Source organism: Metopolophium dirhodum, chromosome 8, assembly GCF_019925205.1.
Source record: "Metopolophium dirhodum isolate CAU chromosome 8, ASM1992520v1, whole genome shotgun sequence".
In the NCBI taxonomy this organism is placed as follows: domain Eukaryota; kingdom Metazoa; phylum Arthropoda; class Insecta; order Hemiptera; family Aphididae; genus Metopolophium; species Metopolophium dirhodum.
Window position 1 is genome coordinate 6,605,785 of NC_083567.1, and position 23,309 is coordinate 6,629,093.

At 28.7% G+C, this 23,309-nt stretch overlaps 1 protein-coding gene across 2 annotated transcripts in view; it reads left to right on the plus strand.

The window, feature by feature from the left end:
• The window catches only part of LOC132950461 (uncharacterized), a 34,546-nt gene extending 12,021 nt beyond the window's left edge, over positions 1-22,525 (plus strand). Inside the window, exons 1-6 of one of the 2 annotated variants that reach the window (XM_061021940.1) lie at positions 2,616-2,763; positions 14,367-14,486; positions 15,335-16,807; positions 20,749-21,214; positions 21,990-22,073; positions 22,156-22,525. In XM_061021940.1, the coding sequence (XP_060877923.1) occupies positions 14,374-14,486; positions 15,335-16,807; positions 20,749-21,214; positions 21,990-22,073; positions 22,156-22,227 (2,208 nt within the window). In that variant the 5' untranslated portion in view covers positions 2,616-2,763; positions 14,367-14,373 and the 3' untranslated portion in view covers positions 22,228-22,525. Of the gene's footprint in view, positions 1-2,615; positions 2,764-14,366; positions 14,487-15,334; positions 16,808-20,748; positions 21,215-21,989; positions 22,074-22,155 lie in introns of those variants that run through there. The other variant, XM_061021939.1, reaches the window with a different exon arrangement.
• Positions 22,526-23,309: the final 784 nt, after the last annotated feature.

Sequence of the window (23,309 nt, forward strand, 5' to 3'; positions counted from 1 at the left end):
TAGATAAATACAATAAATTCGAAATAATAACTATTGAGATTTCAGGTGACTGAACTAACCATTTCTTACTAGTAATTTGTGGATAATTTTCGATACCGTATAATATAATAATATTACACCACGCCCGTTATCCTAGGAAACAACTTCGTTGATCTAAAAGTGATAGGCTCAAAAATGTAGGTACAAGGTCAATTTCACTGGAATTTTGTCGAAATGCATACCACTATATTATATTATAATATATCGTATTATTATTATAGTGTTTTAAGTGCGGTCACTAACTCGTCCGACTTGATAGACAGTGATATAAATTTAGCCGAGCTGCGGCTGTGTCTATCCATATAAATAATATCATCGCAATATTTTCCGACTGCGACTGAGTTCTTAATATACTATCGTGTCGTGTGGAGTTTTTAATATTCAACTTGTTAGAACGTTCTAGCGAGTTACCATATTTTCTTACCTTAGTATTTAACACACGAAACATAGTGTGTTCCTAGCTCCCAGCTGTATTTTATATATTATTCCTGTACTTGTAATTTTTGAACATAAACACTTCCCATCTATCTGAAAAACATTTAAGATCATAATTAATAAGAACTTTGTTCACGTTAAAGTTAATTTTTTAACAATATGAACGCGTTCTTTCCCATCACTGTAGGTTTGTAAAATTGTGTTTTGTTTTAAAAGGTGTTATAGATAACAGTTCTATTTCACCAATAGATGTGTTCGCACGCATGCATCCCGAAAAGCTGAGGTCAAAAGTTGGCACGGGGTGCATTTTTTTGATGTAAGCATGTTGCGGGGTCTGCGAAACTATTATCAGAATAATTGATCGGCTAAATTGTTTGCTTTTGCGGATCATTTTATTTCTTTTTGATCTTTTTGCGCATTCGTACGATATGATTTTGGCGCTTTCATACTTTACAACTTTTTTTTTTCTTATCTCATTTTGGCGCTTATGTCTTCCACTAGTACAAACAACACGGGGTCCGCGATCTACCGCAGGTAGATTGCCTACCTGATAATATACTGCTGCGAATATCGCGGGATAACGCCGGTCGAGATGGCTATACATTAAAATATAATATAACTTACACTTAAAAAGATATTGCTTTCACATCATATTACACCCAAAAGAAGTTGAACAATTAGAATTCTTTTCCGCGTAACGGAAAAGTTAAGATAAGTTTTTAACAGTTTTACACTACTCTGCATACAGTTAAATTGCTCTTCACATAAAAAAAAAGTTGTAAGATGGATAGACATGACTTGTTGAGCCACAAAACAGCTTCACAATTTGCAAATAACTATCCACAGGGGCGGCATCTGTACAGGAAAAAAATAAACTAAGTAATAATTTATTTTTTATTTATTGTAAGGTTGTTATTGGTTATGATTGTTGTAGTTTTAGTTGTTCATTTTGAAGAATTGTATTAAAATAAAAAGAGGAAATCAAACCTTGGCTTTCCGCGTTTAAAATATTTATTATTCATGCAAAATAGTTAACCTAACCTAACCTCTATAATTAGTATTAAACAGCTGGAGATTTCCGCACTAGCGCTTATTTGTTGTAGTGAGTAATGAATATAAATGCAATTACCTTTCAAAGGTAAATTGTAGTTGTGTGAGTTACTATGACATAAAAGCGATACTGCTTAAATATCAAGCTGTTTAATTTAACTTTAATACTGATTACTCATTACAGAGATTCACTTCGGTAGACACTTTTCATGTACTATCCATAACCGTGGTACACACAGAAATTAAAATTTCTGAGTACATCACAAATTGGAAGCTCTGCGATCAATTAGCAGGTTTTTGTATAATTTGATAAGAACATTTGAAGCCGTTTTAACCAGGATCGTTGTTACGAAATCATATAATCTGAAGCTGTGGTATCCCAATGATACTGCAAACAACACTCACATAATAATAATTTATTACATGAAATATCGTGGGCGTTCGATTAAAAGGCATCAGTTGACATTTTATCCGTATAACGCGTGGATCACTTTATAAACAACGTATCTATATTTTAGTATTCTATAGACAACCGCACATGAAACGCCATGTAATAAAAAAAAAAAACAATTTTTTTTTAAACTTTTCTTTTGGCCTATCATTATTTTATAACATATTATTATATTATATAGGTACCAAATCGTCATCGTAGGTACCATGTAAACGATATTTTAATATTTAAGTATTTGGAAGTTTGCCTTAAAAACACGCCGACCGGGAAAACCGGTTCCTGCGTAGAGAAGTGGTCGTTTATACTACCATCGAACGATAAAATATAATAATAGAATTGTGTAATGCTTGGTAGCGTGCTGTTGACCTAACTTTATATCAAATACGTCACAGTATATACATGCAGCCGTGTGCTCGGCAACGTCGTAAATACTCAAGGAATGTCGGCGGCGGCGGTTGTGTTGGCAACGTCTGTGGAGGTCACCGCCGCCGCAGCCGGGAGAGAGTTATTGACATTTCATCGTGGAGGTCATCAGGATGACGCCATGCCAGGTGGCGGCGGTAACCGACGTTACCCGAACGAAAGCGTTCTCTGCAGCCGCCAACTTAACGCTCCTCTCCACCGATTGCAACAACTGCTGTCCGGTAACGGCTGTAAGTGGCGACTTTTTTGGCATTTCAAGCTCACACGTCAGCAGTTGTTCATGTGCCGGACTTGGGTCATTCGTTTCTTTACGCTGTGAAATAATCCAATAACGCTACTATTTGCCGTTTTTTTTCAAATAAAAGGTACGTATTTGTCACAATAACGATTATGCAATGAAGAAAATATGCACATTTTATATCGTAAACTCGTCGTATGTGCGCAGATCATGCGGCGCGCCATTCGGCGGCGGCCATTTTGTTTTTTACCTCGTGGCATTTCTGTATGATTTTGTTAAATTATTTCAACGTTTATCAAATGGTCTTCAATTTTTTTCTTTTCATTTTCGTTTTTTGTTTTATTTTTATTTCCGAAATGATAAATATTATGAGTAATGCGCAATACCGTTAATAAAAACTGGATGATTAAATATTCATATTATGTGTGTGGAATTTATTTTGTTTGGTATGATCTTTGTATCGTATCTATGAGATATATTTTTATTATAAAATATTAACATGCCACTCTTCAAAGCAGTTATGTGCATGTTTATAGACAATAATATAAAACTAGTTTTCCTAACCTAGATTTCTTTAACACGTGTTTTTACACGTTACACCTTCTAAAGTCTTAACGGTGGTTACCTCCTACGTCCCAAGTGTAAATGGATCTGTGCATACACTCTTGATTTACACTCAGTCAAAAATACTAGGCAAGACGCTTAGTATTCCTTCTATCCAGTCTGATTTTAATTTTATATTCATGTTGGTACAACCGTTTATAAATAACGGTATTTCTCACTTTTATTCGTTTCTTTTCGAAAATGTGGCATAGTTTTGAATTAATTTGTTCAGGAGCCGTTACATATGTAGTGTGATAAATAGTTGTTAAAATTGGTATTTCTAAATTCTCATTCGTTTCCTTATGATTATAGTTAAATATCACGTACAAATTATGTTTAATATAGTGTAATATAATATAATATAGTATAGTGTAATCTATTTTGTATCTTACGCCATATTATTAATATAGCATAAAATATGCTTGAATTTGGTGAAATACATATTAGAAAAAAAAATGTTAGTTAAATAATTCGGTTTTGACTCACTAGTAGCGCATGATGGCAGGTGGTAAGTAGATAGTAAATATTTCCCACCTCATCCTGTAACAATGCGCCTCTATAGAATCAAATCTAAATTTAAACAATGAGCAATAAAAATGATTTTTATGGCTTCATGCTCTCATGTAGTTTTTATAATTATTGACTATGTGATCTAAGAAAAACAAAGTTGTAGTAAAACTGAGCTTCTAAATCGTGTTCTCTATCTTCTAAATTAACGTCATTTAAAATAATGGTTGTATTTAGTTTAATTTACAAAGTTGAAATTTTTATCACGCTAAGGTTTTTGTTAGTATGTTAATGAATGTTTTAAACACATATATTATATATATAATAACTAGATACCCGACTCCATATACAACAACATTATTGAATTATGATGCCCAACGCTTAGTAAACATTGCGAAAGTTGGCAATGGCTGCCAGCGTCATTGATAAGAAGAAATCGGGTATCTAGTTATTATATATATCTGTGGTTTTAAATTTAAATTTTTTATAATAAGTTAATAATGTCATAATTGTAATTGTTTAATATTTCAAAGTAATTTCAGTCGATTTATCCAGTTGGTAGTAGATAGTAGATATTACTTTTATTCTCATCAATATTGTTTTGATTATTAATAACATGTAAAACAATTAAATTGATTATTGTATTTAATGATTGATAATAATAAAAATGATTCACACAGCCAGATAGTATTCCAACACGAACCAGTATGCATTTTTCTGTATATCACAACTTAAGACATATTTATGTTCTAATAAATGTTAAAAAAAAGATGTTTTTATTAAGACTTCGGGGGCTATCTTATAGTCCAAACCACTCCCCTCCTGTCAGCAGCCGAATATCTAGTTCTCACGGATGCTGTATGCATATACTATCTTCTCTGAAATTCCTACGCGCTGCTCTGAGAAACCACATTCCGATGTCCAGCGTGTTAAATACTATATACTCGTTTCTATTTGTTGTATAATATATGGTTATGATAATATTATATATATGATGCGTTTTATTGATATGTTAAAATATAAAATGTGTGTAGTTTAATATATTGCGTCGTGTTTCATATATATGATGATTCGGGTATTCGTATATTTTAGTAGTATCCGTTATCATATTTTTTTTATTTCCTTTCTTAGAAATTCGTATTACTGCTCGTAGGTTTCGAGGTACTCTGCTTTCTTAAACTGTTCAACTGATATTTTATATTATATTATGTTCATTATATTTGGAATGTCAGGTCATCTTTAGCCCTTTTCGTAATAATACATACAGAGCGGTTTCTATATTAATATTTCATATATTATTATTACTTAATATATATAATCATCGTGTTATCTACGACGTAGCGAGCGGTCCGCTACACTAGCCAGTATTAAAAAATAGGCACCAAAATATACAGGTTACCAAATAAATATTTTTAAATAAAATTGTATATTTAGGAATTATAGTTTATTATTGTGTTACATTCGAATGCGTTTAGAGACCACAAATTTAGCACGCTCGCTGAGTGAGCTTTCCAAGCTTGTTTTAACCAGATTTCTGTTTTATTCCTAGATGTATGTGACATTCATTTTGAATATTATGTTAGGTATATAAAATAGGTAATTAGGTGATATGCAATGTTTTTGGTAAATATTAATTCAACCTATTGAATATTACCATCATGGCAATATAAATATATAATTTAATATATATTCTGGTCTCCGCTCAGAATCATTTTTTGTATGTATTGAATAATAATAATGATTTATCATTGAATTCAAATTCACATCCATACTATTGCTAACATTTTTTTTTCTTGCACCTCCATTAATAATTTTGGTGCATACTATTTACCTCCCATATAAAATTAAACAGTGATTCATATACATTTCGCTAATATGAATTTATATATTTTAGATTCATAATAATATTATATTTATAAAAAATGAAGTGTGCAGTATCAAATAGTAATCAAACAGTATAGTGTAGTTTTATTTTAAAACTAGGAAGAACTTTGTACTAAGATTATTAAACACTCCTTTAAGAAATTTAGTATTATCATTGATTTTATAATATACAGCAATCCTATTGTTAATATTGGAAGCTACTAATTGCTGGCTGGCTAAGTTTGCTATATCTGTTTGAAAACTCGATTTTAGCTTTTGGTGTAACTCTAAAACAAATGATCGTAATACATGACATTTTCACTGAATGTTTATATTAGCCTTTTCTATACATGAACAAATTTTAAAACATTTGAACTTATTTTGAGCTGTTTACAAATTTACGAATTTACCGTTTCCAACTTTTTTATGTTTTTTTTCTATGAATGTCAACAAAACTTTATTCATTGGGTAAAAAAGCTTGAAAATGTAATACAAGGACCTTAATATATTGTTACAATGACATTTGAAAAATATTAAAAATCCAGTCACAATTTTTTTTTTATAAGCAATAAAAATTCAAATCTTGACAAAACACGTAAAAATCACGAAAATGCACAAATTATTTTGTGTTAGAAATTCATAAAAATTATTCTTTTTAAATCTAAGATTTGAAATTGTAATACAAGATTTTGTCTACCTTTATAAAAAAAAAAAATGTCTACAACAAAGTCAAATTAAATTTTTATAGGAGTTAAAAATTTCATATTTTTACAAGATTGGATATTCACTCGATTTCTGATGTAGTGATTTTATTATTTTGTTGTAACTCGCGATGATTCGTTTTGAGCTGTTTCAAATTTAAATTTTTTCTATAAATATCAATAAAATTGTATTTGTTGGGCCAAAAAGCGTGAAAATTTAATACAAGGTTCCTGATATATTGAACTCATATATTATATACAATAGAAGTTAAAAATATTAAAAAAACATAATTTGAACATTTTTTTTACAAGCATTTAAAATTCGATAGGTTCTATGTCTATGTCTTACTATTATTATTAATATTATAATAGCATATAATATAAATGCACGAAATCCAGTGTGTATAATCATTCACAACACCTTAATTATTTTTACATGATTTTTGATGTTTAACTTTGTGAGTTATATAAAACATAAAAATTTACTTCTATCAAACTTATAGTTACGACAAATTTATAATCTTATGCTATTTAAATTAATTCTGTAGTGGTCAAACTATATTTAGTTTCATCTTGTACTTAATCATGGGCGTAACTAGGATTGAATAGTTACAGGGGCTAGAGTCCTACAAAACTAAAGTGTAAAATAACACGTGGGGGCAAAGCCTACCACACACCCCTTATAAGATTCACTGTAATTTAGTTGTTACAAAAAATCTGCTAAAACCATAATTTTTTTAGGTCATCTACGTTCTTAGCACTAGGTACTTGATTTTTAGATTCTGAGCGAAGCGATGAATGTATTGATTTTATATTGATATTATGTCTTTTTTTTTATTTTATTATTATTTTTGTTTTTTTTTTAAATTTATTTTTATTTTAATTTTAATTTTTTACTTTTGTGTCTGTCATCACCTTTTAGGACAGTAAAAATGCTTGAATTTTCTGATAAGAAAGTGAATCTAGTTGGTACTTTGGGGGTCAAAAGTAAAAATTTCCCAGTAATTTTCTATACACCGTAACATTTTCCAAATATTTTGACTTATTTTGAGCTGTTTACGGACATTTTCAGTTTTCATTTTTTTTAGTTTTTTTTTCTATAAAAATCAATAAAATATTATTTGTTGGTTAAAAAAGCTTGAAAATTTAATAGAAGGCTCCTAGGTTATTATTTCAAAGGCAGATGAAAAAAATCTTGACAAAATACTGAAAAATCACGAAAATTAGCAAATTATTTTGAGTTGAGAATTCATAAAATTTTTTTTTTAAAATCTAAGATTTGAAAATGTAATACACCATTATCCATAAGTTTGTCTACCTTTAACAAAAAAAAAATGTCAACAAGAAAGTCAAATTAAGTTAATTAATTTTTTAAAAATTGAAAATACTAAATGCTTTTTAAAATAGGTAATCAGGGCACAAAAATGAACGTCTGATGTTTAAATGTCGATGTATTCACGTGTCACGTCGTAAAATAACGGTAGGTACCTATCTCATCCAACGATTTTCTTATTTTGTTATTACTGCGTTTACATGTTCCTCAGTTTCCTCAGTACTTGTCTATACTATTTAGGAAATTACCTTAAATATTAAATGTTTTATATTATACGACCATACTCGAAAAGACGGCTCTATTATTTAATTATATACTTATATAGGTACCTACTGCAGCCATATACATATTATTGCGCAGACGGACTGAAAACAAGTCTTATATCAGTTTTATTATGTTGTACACTTGTACTTACCTGCATGTATATAGGACATAGGTATCTCCATTATCGGATACCTATCGTTATTCGTCAAATCATCGAATAAAGAACGATCGCAGTGTGATTTTATCAGACATTGGTAACATTCATAACGTTATACATTACATACCTAAACCAAATATTGTCGTCTGTATTTTGTTTAGTTTAATTGTTTTAATTAAATTAACTAAAAAAAATGGAGTTTACGCCAAGCAAAAGAGGGAAACAAATGATTGTAGACAAGGCCACAAGGGTCAAAAGTATATATTGGCTATATATTGTCTATTGGCTATATTGTGCAATACTGCAATGTGTATTATTGATATTAATATTGACTACGATGATTTGAAAAAAAATTGTATAATTGATTATTATTTGAAAAAAAAACGTGTATTATTCATAATTATTTTAAAAAATTCGTATATTATTATCTATTGACTATGTGCAATGTGTATTATTGTTATATTAATATTGACTATGATTTGAAAAAAAATTGTATAAATGTTTATTATTTTTAAAAAACGTGTGACAAAAAAAAATGTCTACAAGAAAGTCAAATTAAATTTTTATAAGCGTTTGAAATTCATATTTTTACAACATTTGATATTCACTTGATTTCTCATGTAACGATTTTCTTATTTTGTTGTGCTTAAAAAACGAATGACTGTAGATACTTGAAAATTTCACTGAATGTTTATATTAGCATTTTCCATTCACGATAAAATATATAAAATAATTTGACTATTTTTGAGCTGTTTACGGACATAGTCAGTTTTTAATTTTAGATTCTGAGCGAAGCGATGAATGTATTGATTCTACAATGATGTGTGTGTTTTTTTTTTATTTTTTTTGATTTTTATTTTATTCTTTTTTATTTTTTTTTTTATTTTTGTGTCTGTCGTCACCTTTTAGGACAGTAAAAGTGCTTGGATTTTCTTCAATAGTAACTTTTCTGATAGGAAAGTGAATCTAGTTGGTACTTTGGGGTGTCAAAAGTAAAAATTTCCCAGTAGTTTTCACAAGCGACGTGAAAAACAAAAGAAAAATTAAGGAAAAACGGGAATTTTTACGCAAAATCTGTTTTCGAGAAAATCGATTTTGGTTTTTGGTGTAACTCTAAAACAAATGACCGTAGGGACATGAAATTTTGACTGAATGTTTATATTAGCATTTTCTATACACCATAAAATTTACAAAATATTTTGACTCTTTTTGAGCTGTTTACGGCCATTGTTAGTTTTCATTTTTTTTAGTTTTTTTTTCTATAGATATCAATAAAATTTTATCTGTTGAGTAAAAAAGCTTGAAAATTTAATAGAAGCCTCCTAGGTTATTGTTTCAAAGGCAGATGAAAAAAATTAAAAATCCTTAGTCACAGTTTTTAATTATAAGCATTTAAAGTTCAAATTTTGACAAAATACGGAAAAATCACGAAAAATAGCAAATTATTTTGAGTTGAGAATTCATAAAAATTTTTCTTTTTAAATCTAAAATTTGAAAATGTAATATAAGATTACTCATAAGTTTGTCTACCTTTATCAAAAAAAAAATGTCTAGAAGAAACTTAAATTAAATTTTTATGAGCGTCTGAAATTTATATTTTTACAACATTTGATATTTTCTCGATTTCTCATGTAACAATTTTCTTATTTTATTGTAATTAAAAAACGAATGACTGTAGATACTTGAAAATTTCACTGAATGTTCAAATTAGCATTTTCTATACACCATAAAATGTTGAAAATATTTTGACTCTTTTTGAGCTGTTTACGGACATTATCAGTTTTCAATTTTTTTAGTTTTTTTTTCTATAAATGTCAATAAATTTTTATTTGTTGGGTAAAAAAGCGTGAAAATTTAATATAAGGCTCCTGATATATCGTTCTAATAGCAGTTGAAAAATATTAAAAATACATAGTCACAATTTTTTTTTATAAGCATTTAAAGTTCAAATTTTGACAACATTTATCAAATTTATAATTTATTAATTATTTTGTGGTTAAAAATGTATAAAATGTTTAACTTTTATGGCTAAAGATTTAAAATTTAAAACGGCTCCGAGTAAATAGGTTATATATAAAATACTCTATTCACAATAATATCATCAAATATACTTGGTAAAATCATAGGCTGACTGACCGTTTTCGCTCAGAATCGTTTTTCTTATACAATGATATTATATCATTGTATTCAAATTTAACACCATCCATTACAGTGACCCACTTGTAACCTACTGTACAGCAGAGCGACATCCACTTATCCACCTTTTTTTAGTTTTTTTTTCTATAAATATCAATAAAATTTTATTTGTTGGGTAAAAAAGCGTGTAAATTTAATGCAAGGGTCCTTATATAATATTACAATAGCAGTTGAAAAATATTAAAAATACATAGACACACATTTTTTTTATAAGCATTTAAAGTTCAAATTTTGACAAAATTTATCAAATTTAAAATTTAATAATTATTTTGTTGTTGAAAATATATAAAATGTTCAACTTTTATAGCTAAGGATTGAAAATTTAAAACAAGGCTCCACGTAAATATAGGTTATATATAAATTACTTTATTCACAGTAATATCATCAAATATACTTGGTAATATCATAGACTGACTGACCGTTTTCGCTCAGAATCGTTTTTCTTATACAATGATATTATATCATTGAATTCAAATTTAACACCATCCATTACAGTGACCCACTTGTCACCTACTGTACAGCAGAGCGACATCCACTTACCCACCTTTTTTAATTTGAATATACTGAACATTTTGATAATTGTATACAATAAAATCTAACGTATTTACGTATACCGTATACGTACTCAAAAATAACGGCAGTGACGGTCTGTAATAGTACCTACCTACTTAGCAGTCTGCACAGAGTGTCACAGACGCACAGTAAATATTGAGAACTGAGAATTGGAAAGTAAAATTATTATATAATAGTATTCAACCACTGTACGAAAGGGCGATACAACTAATATAGGTAATACGAATACGGGACACGGGCAACAGCTATTTAAAAGTAATAAAATAATATATTAATATTATATATTATAATAGGGGCGTTGTATAGGTAAGCTTGAAGCTAATATGCAATAAGCAGATAAGCTATAACTGTTTTACCTTAAAACACATAGACACATTTCTCCAGCGAAAACTATAACCAATTGCGATAAATACGTACTTGGTACGTACCTACACTGTATACAATTTCAAGTATATTATAATTTATAATTATAATTGTATCATATTTTATAATATAATAATTTATTATTTTACACATTAATTTTTTTTCGTAATGATTTGAGTTTTAACTACAAGCCTAAGGAGCGGCTAAAAAGTAAAACCTCATGGGGGGCTAAATAGAAGTACGGAGCGGCTAAGCCCTCCTTAGTTACGCCGATGTAACTTAATTAACTGCTGACAGATGGATTATACATTTTAAATGTAAATACTTATCAAAATAATTAATATTTGCTTCAGAATAAAATAATGATTATTTCTAGATAAATATTTATCATTATTCATTAACTTGAAGTAATAACTGATTATTTATATTGTATTACTGATAAATTGTCATGTCTGTTGTTAATTTGCTGTTAACTTGTACTTTTTGTATTTTTTTAAAATTATTTTAACATTTAGTAATATATATTTTTTTTTAAATACCATCGTTAAGCTTAAAATGTTGGCAGTGGTTGTAACAGTAATGTTAAGGCCTATATTTCATTATTTGTTGTAACTATTTTGCAACTTACCACGACGATTCGTTATCGTGCACTATTAAAAATAATAAATAAACAGAAACCACCAATCGAAGAAACGTTGGTTTCGTATTGCTTCGGCGATTATTAATAATAATAATACGACATCGTCGTCAGTAATAGTAGTTAACATAATAATAGCTAGTTTCCGTTACGTTTTTTGTCGGCTACGAAAAGTAGTGATGAATATATTATTCAGTTAGTTTCATCGTACACGTGTGTAATAATATTATGGAGTCCAGTGTTTTGACCTTTTTGCGATAGCGATAACCACGAGACGTCGTTTCTACTCCTTATAATATTTTATTATCTAATACGATAACATTATTTATTATTACTAATGTTATTATTATTAGGTATATAGCTTTTATGTGTTATACACCGCAATAATATTGTAAAACGTTATTTTGTAACAACGCAGCCGCCGCTCCCACCCCTACAGAACACGGGCCACACGGACAAACAACGACGACGTTTCAGCCGCGAGCGTGGTGCTCGTTTTATACTTTTATCGCATTCTTGCCCTTCACCTTCAGCTGCCGCCGTGAAAGGCAGCAGGCTGTAGCACACGTACGGGGCCGACCCCCTCGTCATATTAACGATCGGGCCGCGCGACGTTGCCGAATTTCCTTAACTAAACTAAACGCACTCTCGTCGTCGAGGAGTAAGTTGGCCACGTCGACGCACACGCAGCATACACCGTATTCAAATGGCACCGCGCGTCGGATTTATACAGCCTGGTTAAACAAGTAGTTGCGTTTACCCTTCGGTCCGTTTCTTTTCTCAGCCAAATACTTTTCGATACAACGATCAGAGTTCGCTGTAAATGTTAGGTGTTTATAGTGTTTATTCTACAATAAACGATAGAAATCCGAAATATCTATCGAATTTGTTTGACTGCGCCAGTGCGCCTTGTATTTTTATTGTAAAATGTACTACCGTTTTTGTGGCTGATTAACACTAATCAGTTATTTTAATAATCATATTATCATGACGGCGTGGTTAGTAATACCATTGATTATAATTCATAAAATAATTACTCCCGGTAGATGGCGATAAGATGAAACTACTAGCGATTACAACGGACCTGTCAATTACTAACCACGCGCCCGTGGTTGCGTGATCACGTGGTTATCGACGCGAAAATCACATCATTCACTCTAAAAGTTTTTCTCATTTTTAGATGTACGAACAGTTAACAATTTTAAAATACATATAACTCGCTTTAAATTTAAGGGGATTCCATACCGTGATTTTCTGTTTTTGTCCAACACACGCGCAACATAGGATTTTTGACGGATCCTTTGTCAAACATATCAATTGATCTAATGAAGTGATGAGAATTCTGAAAACAGATTAGAATTTGTCGTCAAGTCTACTTGAAATCAACTTTCCCACAATTTTAATTTTTTGATTTTAGCTTCTCCAAAAATTGAAATACAAAAATGTTTAAATCCTCTTTTTTAATATGACGTTTTCTGGAATTTGGGGATAATATCAAAAATCTGGGAAAGTCAATTTCAAGTAGACTTGACGACGAATTCAAATCTGTTTTCAGAATTCTTATCGCTTCAATAGATCAATTGATATGTTTGGCAAAAAACACGTCTAAAATACTATGTCGTGCGTGTGTTAGACAAAAACAGAAAATCACGGTATCGAATCCCCTTAATATATAATAAAAAGCCCATGTCATTGTTTAGATAATAGTTTTACTTTTAAATTGTGTAAGAGCTCAATTCGCTCTAATTTTTAAACTAACGGAGATAAATGCGATAATTTTTTTAGTAAAAGTTGCTATGTTACGCACTTGTTAGACTAAAGACAGAGACAAAAAATTTCACTGTAACGTCCCCGTACATGGCAATGTGGTAATTGTTAAATATAGCCGCTAACCTTGGTTATTTTATTTTTACATTCATTATGATATCATTATTACCGCATTCTGAGCTCGGTGGCCGACAGACATATGTTTTCTTGTTGATTAGGTTAGGAAGTTAGGTTTATTGATTAATTTCAGAACCGAAATAATAAAAAACCTTAAAAAACCCCCCCAAACGATGATGACAGACACAAAAAAACACACATTGTAAAATCAATCCATTCACTGCTCCACTCGCAATCTAAAAATATATCTATCACGAAAATATGCATAGTTTAACTACATAAATTTCTGCTTGGGTGCTAGCTGCGCTTCTCTCAGTCCAAAATCAAGGATAAACACAGGGCATCAAAAATTATTCTCTGTTGACCGTTGAGCAACCAGTACCTATTATAATATCTTAAATCGTAGTCGACGCTAATAAAAATGCTTGTAAATTAATGATAGTATTCAAGATACATGTTTATATTAAAACTTCATTCATAGATATTATAACTTTCAATATTGAAACATATTATATTTTTAAAAAACTTAACAGTATTAGTTGTTAAATAGGCAAAATATGTTTTTAATAAAAGTTATTATTTAAAATATATAGCTTGAACTTGAACATTGTATTTCTTATCTTATGCTGATATTTGTTTTTTTTTTCAGAACGAAAATGCACACGTATACTAAAAAGTATATTGATAACTTGTTTAACAATGCTGTTTTTAACAAATGTGAAGTTTCGGTATTAAAATTAACTGCAGAAGACATAGAAAATTATAAATTGTAAGTTTATTTTTATATTTATATATAAGTAGGTCTAGTGATTACTATATAATACGAACACTGCATTTTGAGGACAAACCAACCCAAAGTCAAACTTTTTTAATTGAAAATATTAAAAGCGTATTCGATTTTTCTATTCCAAACCAAACTTTTAGAAATTAAAAACTTTTGAAAATATTAATTTTAATAAAACTATGACGAATAATAAAAAATATATAAGAAGACCGATTTTTAATTGTTTGAGTTTTTTCATCTGTAAGGTTCCGGCCGTAATGCCGTATTTTCGTCGCCGAGTCCGGTTTTAGCGCCGTGGTTTTTGCTTTCAAAGTAACAACAACTTTTTACTATGATTTATCACTCCGTAGAAATATCCTATTTGAGATATCCCATTATCACCAGCTATCTATCAGAATAGATAATTGAGCCAAGTTACATTTCTCTATATCCATTTAAAAAAAATTATCGGACCACCCCTTAGTTCTGAAAGTCTTCTTAACAATATATATATGTAGTATTATTATGACGATTGCTTATCGTCAAGACAAATAGAACACATTTCGATTAAACCATATTATCTTACATAGTAGAACGGGTAGACCGCACACTACATTAAAGCCTATCAATTAATCTATTAAGCATTTGTTTTGGTTCATTTTTCGAACAGTTCGTCACATTACTGATGGTTTATATTTAAATGTAATTTATTTTTAAATAAATAATTTTATTGAACTCTTTTAGAATCTATGATTAAATACAAATATTTTATTTTTTAATACATGGATATTTTGAATATTAATGACATTTATCTCAAAACACTTATTTAAGTTAATAATTTTTATTAATTTTAGGAGCTTAATTAAAAATAAGGATCCACCCAAAGAAGATGATAATGTATTAAAACAAGATAAGATATGTAAAACCAATATAACATCTAAAGTTGATAAAAAGTCAAAAGTCACTAAAACATCTAAAAACAGTAATACATCTATAGATAGCGAGCCTGCTAAAAAAAAACAGAAGTTAGATACAAATGGAATAGATGTTTTAAAATTGGTATTATCTAGAGAGGGTGAAACTCATAAATTTAAATCACAATTCAAGTCTGCATTAAAATCCAATAAGGAAATTGCTTCTACCAATGCTGAGGAGGTACCTATGGTGATTGATTGTAATGAATTTACTGAATCTTCAAATTCCTCAGCTAAAAATCTAAATCCAAGGATCTGGGTCATTGATCCCAGGGAAATGATGGATGAAAATAACTACATTAAGTGGATGAACATGATTCTTCCTGATAATAAATCCAAACATTCAACAAATGGCCAAAATAAGTTAGTAGCTGCTAAACCCTCTACAAGTGGACCTAAACCATCTTCAAATGGTACCAAAGTAAATGGAATTAAACACACTTTAAATGGCAAAAATCATGAAAAAGGTGCTTTAACTGAAATTGAAAATGTATATAAACAGTATTTTAGCAAATCCGTACAAGATACTATTGTGATTATTGCAAATATACTCAACATAATTTCAATGTCTAACAAACATCACAAAGCACGAATGGATGAATGTTTTAAGAAAAAATCTGAAGCTGAAAAACTTAAAGAAAGATGCGATGCTAACCGATTACACGGTAGACATAAAAAAATTTTAGAAACCAAGTTGAAGAACAATTTTATAAACGTCGTATCAACTTTTAAAGAACCGGAATTTGATTCAGCATTTCAAATGTTTTTTCTAAGTATATTAACTGTACTTCGAGTTTTGGAACAGCCAAAATTCAGAAAAGGTAGCATCTTCAAAAATTTGGTGCTTTTATTATGGAATAGTTTGAAAAACAGTGAATATAACCATCCCAAAATTTATAATATGTTCCGGTCAAAGACATTTCGACCTGACTGCATTGATTTAATAAGTCTAATTGAAGATAGTCGGGATACTGATCCAGAAGTCACCGATCGCATGTCATTGTTTTTTGTATCAACAGTAAACAGCCGGGAATATTTTCAAGCAGTTATTAAGGCTGTCACTAGTGATTCGAACGAAGACCTTGCACTATTAATCGATGATGCTACTTTTCAATGTTGCATTAATTCAAAGTTTAAAGATCCTGTAGATTCATCAATTGTACAACATTCCAATTCCAAAATACCAGTAACACAAACTATTCAAAGCTCTTCAAAGTTAAAAGATCCTGTAGATTCATCAACTGTACAACATTCCAATTACAAAATACCAGTAACACAAACTATTCAAAGCTCTGTCAACTCTGAAAAAATTCAACACTGGTTCCTAACCAAAAATCCAGATGGAACCTACCAGTAAGTTATTTTTTCTAATTTCTGTTATGGTTAGTTTAATTTTCATAAAATATTATATTTAGACACAATTTTAGAATGTTTTTGAGTGTTTGGACCCCTTTAAAGATTTTGTATTTATACGATTTTTGCTCTTATTCTTACTCTCCCCCAACTGGCCATGGGCACCAATAGCATTTAACTATAGTATATATAGTGGCGGGTCCTGGGTAACAATTCAGGACAGGCCAAGCTATAAGAAAAACTTATATAGGCGTCCCGCAAGGGTATACCTAACCGTAGAGGGGGACTCGCCACCCGGACAAAAACCGTTTTACCTATAAACTAAAAAATTATTAAAAATCATGAGATTAATGAAAATAAAATGTTGAAAAGTCAAAATTTTCACAAAAATCTATTTATATAATAATGAATGTATAGACTGAATGTCTGTCTGTGTGTCTGTATGTCCATATTACCATGGCAACCATTCATATATTATTTGAGATTTCCGATGGAATTTTTTGTACATAAATGGTTGCCATGATAATATGTAAAACATATTATTCATATAGAGTTCGCATTTTTAATGGGCAACGAAGTGCACGGGATCAGCTATTTATATATATAAATAAGATTCGACCTCTGGACAGAAGATAGGCTAATTTTGAAAAGGGAGAGGACCAACCTCGGGTGGTGCTCAAACCGGAATTTTGAGATCTCCGATGGAAAATTTTGTTTAAAAATGGTTTCCATGGGTTTTGAAGCTATTATAATAATAATTATTGGTTGCCGGGCAACTAAGTGCACGGGATCAGCTATAGTTAACTCTATAAAATAACTATCTTCAATTGTTTAAAAATAATTAAAATAAAAAAATAACTTATAAAACTTTTTTACCAAAATATTTATTTAAATTACAAAATTAAATATGTGTAGTCCTTGTCACGGCGAATCATAAATAAAAACAGCTTTATAAAATATTTATTATCTCAGGAGATTTAGCAATGGGTAAATCCTCGAGAGATAACATGTATTGATGTATACCTACACATTTTTACTAAGAGAATTTTTAAAATATTTTTAGAATGTACAGTCAATCATAATATTAACTAATAATTAATGTTTGTATTTTAAATTATTGATTTTTATTATATAATACAACCGTTGACAGTTAGTTGATACATTTTTTTCCTAGAAGCGCTTGAAGATCGCTGATTGATTTTAATTTAATTTATAGATTATTGTACCTACATGGCAAAAAATATGTTCTTTGTTTCCTTGAAATACTATTTCTAGCATCAATGCAGTTCCTAATTTTAAACCAGAAACCAGATCCATAGTTTTGCTTGGCAAAGATTTATCTTGAATTCATGTGCATGTGTTAAATATATCCATTTTTAGTGTAGCGTAAAACAACTAACATTTTATGAACGTTAAAAATGTTCTTTGATAAAGCTCTTCAAAAACACAACATTTTAAAAATTATTTTGCAATTAAAAATGTATACAATTTTAAATTTTAGATTCTAAGTGGAGCAATGAATGTATAATTTTACAATGATGCGTGTTTTTTATTTTTAATGTCTGTTTATATACTCGAAAATGTGTTAAAAAATGCCTCATTTTTCAACTTTTGGAGTGGTGGTAAAAATTGGATGTAGTCGGTACGATTGAAAGGTCAACATAAAAGTCCTCAGTAATTTTCAAAAGCATCGAGAAAACCAATAAAAATGTTAAGAAAGAACGGGTTATTTTGAGCTAAAGCCATTTTTGACAAAATCAATTTGGTTTTTTAATGGTAATTAACTTTAAATTTTCACGAAATGTAATTTCCATATATTGTAAAATTTTGAAAATATTTTTACTTTTTTGAGCTATTTAAAAACGTTTTTTTACGAACTCATAATTTTTATAATACAATATAATATAATTTCAACAATACCAATTTACATAATAACTAAGCACAATTTTTTTTTAATAATTTTAAGTCCAAATGTTTACAATATTCATGAAAATCATTTGCAAATTATTTTATAATTAAAAAATTTAAATCATTGTTTCTCATAAATAGTTCATACTGTAACCTAAATATCTAAAAAAAATGTATAAACACATGGTTTTTTTTAGAGATATTTAAGATCAAATTTGCACGAAATTAGATATTTAAACAAATAATAACAATTTTGGTTCTTTTGTTGTAATTTAAAAATATTCATGAGTACTAGAAACTTTTCAAGTATATAAGTATATTGTTATATTTTATACACACAGTAACATTTTCAAACTCTATGTTTTCGGAAAATTTAACCTTTTGTATTACTTATAATAACTAATAGTAAAATAATTTACTTTAATTGCAATAATATCATAAAATATACTTAGTAGGCTGACAGACCATCCTCTGTCAGAATTGATTTTTGTATACAATGATTTTAGAATTTAGAATTCAAATTTAACACATTCATTACAGTCACCCACTCGACGACTATTGTAGAGCGGCACACACTGTCGACCTTTTTATAGTTAAGGCTTGAAAATTTAATACATGCTCGTCATAAGTATTTTATATAGGAACGATGAAATCTAATAGAAAAATAAATACATTGTTTTAAATTAATATTTCAAGTTCAAATTTGGACGAAATTAGATATTTTAACAAAGAGGAACAATTTTAATTATTTTGTTGTTAATCCAAAATATTTTTCATAGGTATTTTAAATGTTTATGGATATCATTACATTTTGTATACCTAGATAATGTAATTTTGAAAACATTTAGATTAATCTTGTTGTCTATTTTTAACGTGAAGACACCGTTTTTGATTCACACCGTTCTACTCTAAGTCGGTATAGACTCAAAAGTTAACCCGTCAGTGGTCGCGATGTGAGCGTGGCGCTCACCTTGTTAGTATTTTGAGAGCCACTTATTTATTTATTACTTGATTCATCTGATACTATTTATACCTTCAATTGACACATGTTTAAATATACTTTTGCAAATATAAAAATTTTATAAATAATTCTTGATTAGATCGACATGCAATGTTGTTAATATCCATAAATTGAGCGTTGCACTCACTCAATAGGTCAACCAAATACTTTTTCGTAAACTCAGACCTATTTTTAAGGAGCACACAACATTCATATGCGTACTGTATTATAATCAGCAAAATATTCCAAACTACTAGGGCGAAGATAAATAATAATGATTATATTATTATATAATTATGTATAAAAATTATAAATTTATTTTTAGTGGTTAACAATTTATAATCAAGAAAAATTGTAAGAACATTTTTTGTAAAAGATAAAACTATAAATAATTTGTTGTTGGTTTCAATATTTTATGTTCATTATATAATAAATAATGATGAAAAAACAACGAGGTGAGCTCACTCAATACCAATGGCAAGACTTTGCATAGTGATACCAACAACAGGTTAATAACAGTAATATAATATAATATAAATGTATTATATTATATTATAATAAATGCAATGTTTTCGTCAAAAATTAATTCAACATTGTAACTATAAAACATACTTTGTAATAAGACTGATAGACCTTCTATCAGACCTAGTCGATAAAGTTATTATTGCCTATCTTATTTATTTCTGATAATACAACAATTTTATATATATACAATCTTCCCAAATTCATAGTTGTAGTTAAAATATCAATCATAGTTTCTAAGTTATATTATTTGTATAAACTTTTAGTACCTTACTTTAATTACATCTGGAATTGTAAGATTAATTTTGATTAAGTTGTAGATGTTAAAATACTTATTATAATTATTAATTAAATCTCAGGTTTTTAAATTTAATAACTTTTAATATCTTAATGAATTGAAACTTAAAATTCATATTACTTCTTACTTGTATTCCTTATTCTTCAGTTGTACATATTAATTATTGTAATTACATTATAATAATAGTACTAATTAGTTCTGTTATATTTTTAGACAAATACCTGTGCTGAATTGTAGTAATTCCCAAACAATTGATAACAACGGAATAGAACCGTCAATTGTAACGAGCCAACCAATAAATAACTTCTATACAACTTCTTCTATACACTCTTCACTACAAAAGAAAGCTTCTGAATTGACTACTTCTAAAGTGATACCAACAAAAAAATGTATTGTTGTTACGCCAACTATTTCCAATGGTCCTTTGGTGCAAGTAACAGCGTCGTCAACAGAAACAGCAACATCCACAGCAACAACATCAAAAATTTTAACATTCAAACCATCAATTCAAAATAAAACTGTGATGAACAGTTCTTCACCTCTTCATAGAGTTGAAGGCAGCACTATTGTATTTGGTAATAAACAGTATCAATTGGTTAAAGGGCCATCTGGTCACATGAGAGCTGTAGTCAATGGTACTAATTTATTGCTTAAATCACAGCCAACCACTATTGTCAAAGTATGTATAATTAATTAATTCATAAATATATAATTTTTTACAAACGCTTTACAGTACTTATTTTTATAACATAATATTGGATTGTAAATATATGATTTTTAAAAATCTGTGTTATAACACTATTAAAGTACTACACTAATTTATTGTTTTATTTCATGTTGGTGGTTGAATGGTTAAATGGTAAACTTACCAAATGGCCTAACTATTTAAATTTACGACTAACGGATGACTCGGGCCACCAACTCTAATGATTCGGTTGACTATTTTTTTTAAAAATAATTTGAAAAATAAAAATAAGCTATTTTATTTTCATTATAACTAACTTCTTTTTTTCTGTAAATGAGAGTCGTCTTTTTTCCTGTAAATTATTTAGCTAATGCCTTTTTTGGAAATTATGAAGTATCCGAATCAAAATTCAAATGAAGAGTTATTGAGTTATTTAATTTTGTGCACTAAGAATATTAGGTCCATGATATTTGTTTGGAAGATTTGAGGCTATAATTTTATAAAAAGTAGTTAGCTATAATAATTAACATTAATTTACTACCATTTGATTATTTGTAAACTGTATAATATGTATAATCAATTTTAGATTATACATTACATACATTTTATACTTTTAAACCATATTTGTGGAATATTATTCTTAATGTATACTTTTTAATAACTCAGAAACTACTAGTTTGAATTTTAATTGAGAGGCATTTAAGTTTATAAAAATCATAGACATTTTAATATTCTAAAAATATTTTTGTTGCTATTTTTTTTTATTTAGTGCTACGCGAGAGATTGTAACCACTCTGCAACAATAATGTGCAGTAGCTGCACAACGGTGAAATACTGTTCCCATAACTGTCAAGTAATAATATATTTTGAATATATTTGTTAAATAACTATACTGTTATTATATAATATAATTAATGTATTTTTTATACTTTCAGCGACTTGACTGGTATGCCAGACATATAAATGACTGTGATCGACTGTTAAGCAAAAAGCAGACTCGACCCTAAACATTCCATTACATATGTTTATATAATTTCAATGTTGTATATTTATATTAAAAAGTTTTTCATGAATTTATTTTTATTTAAAAAAAAATTGGATTACCTATGCTTTTATATATATTGATATTTCTTAAGTTTGTATAATTAATATTACGGTTGATTACTATTATGTTTAATCTAATATTACTTCATAGTTTTTAGGGTTTTATGTTCTTTTTTTTTATCTACAACAGTTATTGTTTGTTTTTTTCCAGAGAGAGGATAAAACTAAAATAAATAATAAATTTTTGGTATTTATAAATTATATATTTGTTTCTTGATATACCCTCTATATTTGTTAATAAAGAAAAAACTCATTCTGTGGAAAGGGATTAGAATATGCTAGACTATACTATCACAGTTTGCCTGAAACATGGCTTTTCTTAAAAGAATATCAATGTATTAATGATTGAATTAATTATTGGTTTTCAAAAATAAAGCATGACAATTTAAAACTATTTATTTTGCATATGACATATCGGCTTAGTTATAAAATATAAAATGTTAATTAAATATAATAAGTTAGACTATGATAAATGAGTAAGAAATTATAACAATAAATTGGGGAAACAGATTAACAAAACGCGCTCTGATGGAAACAATTTATACCTTCCGATTCGGGATGTATAGATATACTTTTATATTGGTTATTTTACTTTTTATAATAAACAAATTTTGGTATTGAAACTTAATATGCTTTTATAGCTAACTGTATATGTTGGTAAGTACAATTTCTACTAATATTATCAAATACATTCAAATACACTTCACTTAAAGCAAAATATATGCGAAATGTCGGGAAAATACATACAATCTCCCGACTCCACGTAGGGGGGAACCCGCCTAACCATCAGTACAATAGGCGTCGACAGCGCTCCCAGTGTTAATCTGTCTTCCCTATAGGTATTAGATAAATTTAAACTTAAAATTACTATAACATAACAACTTTTAATATGTAACAAAACTATCCTAAATTTAAAGGTAACTAGGCCAGGAACTTTGTTGCTTATTAGAGTGGTATTTCTAGATTGTTTAGCCAATTAATTGCC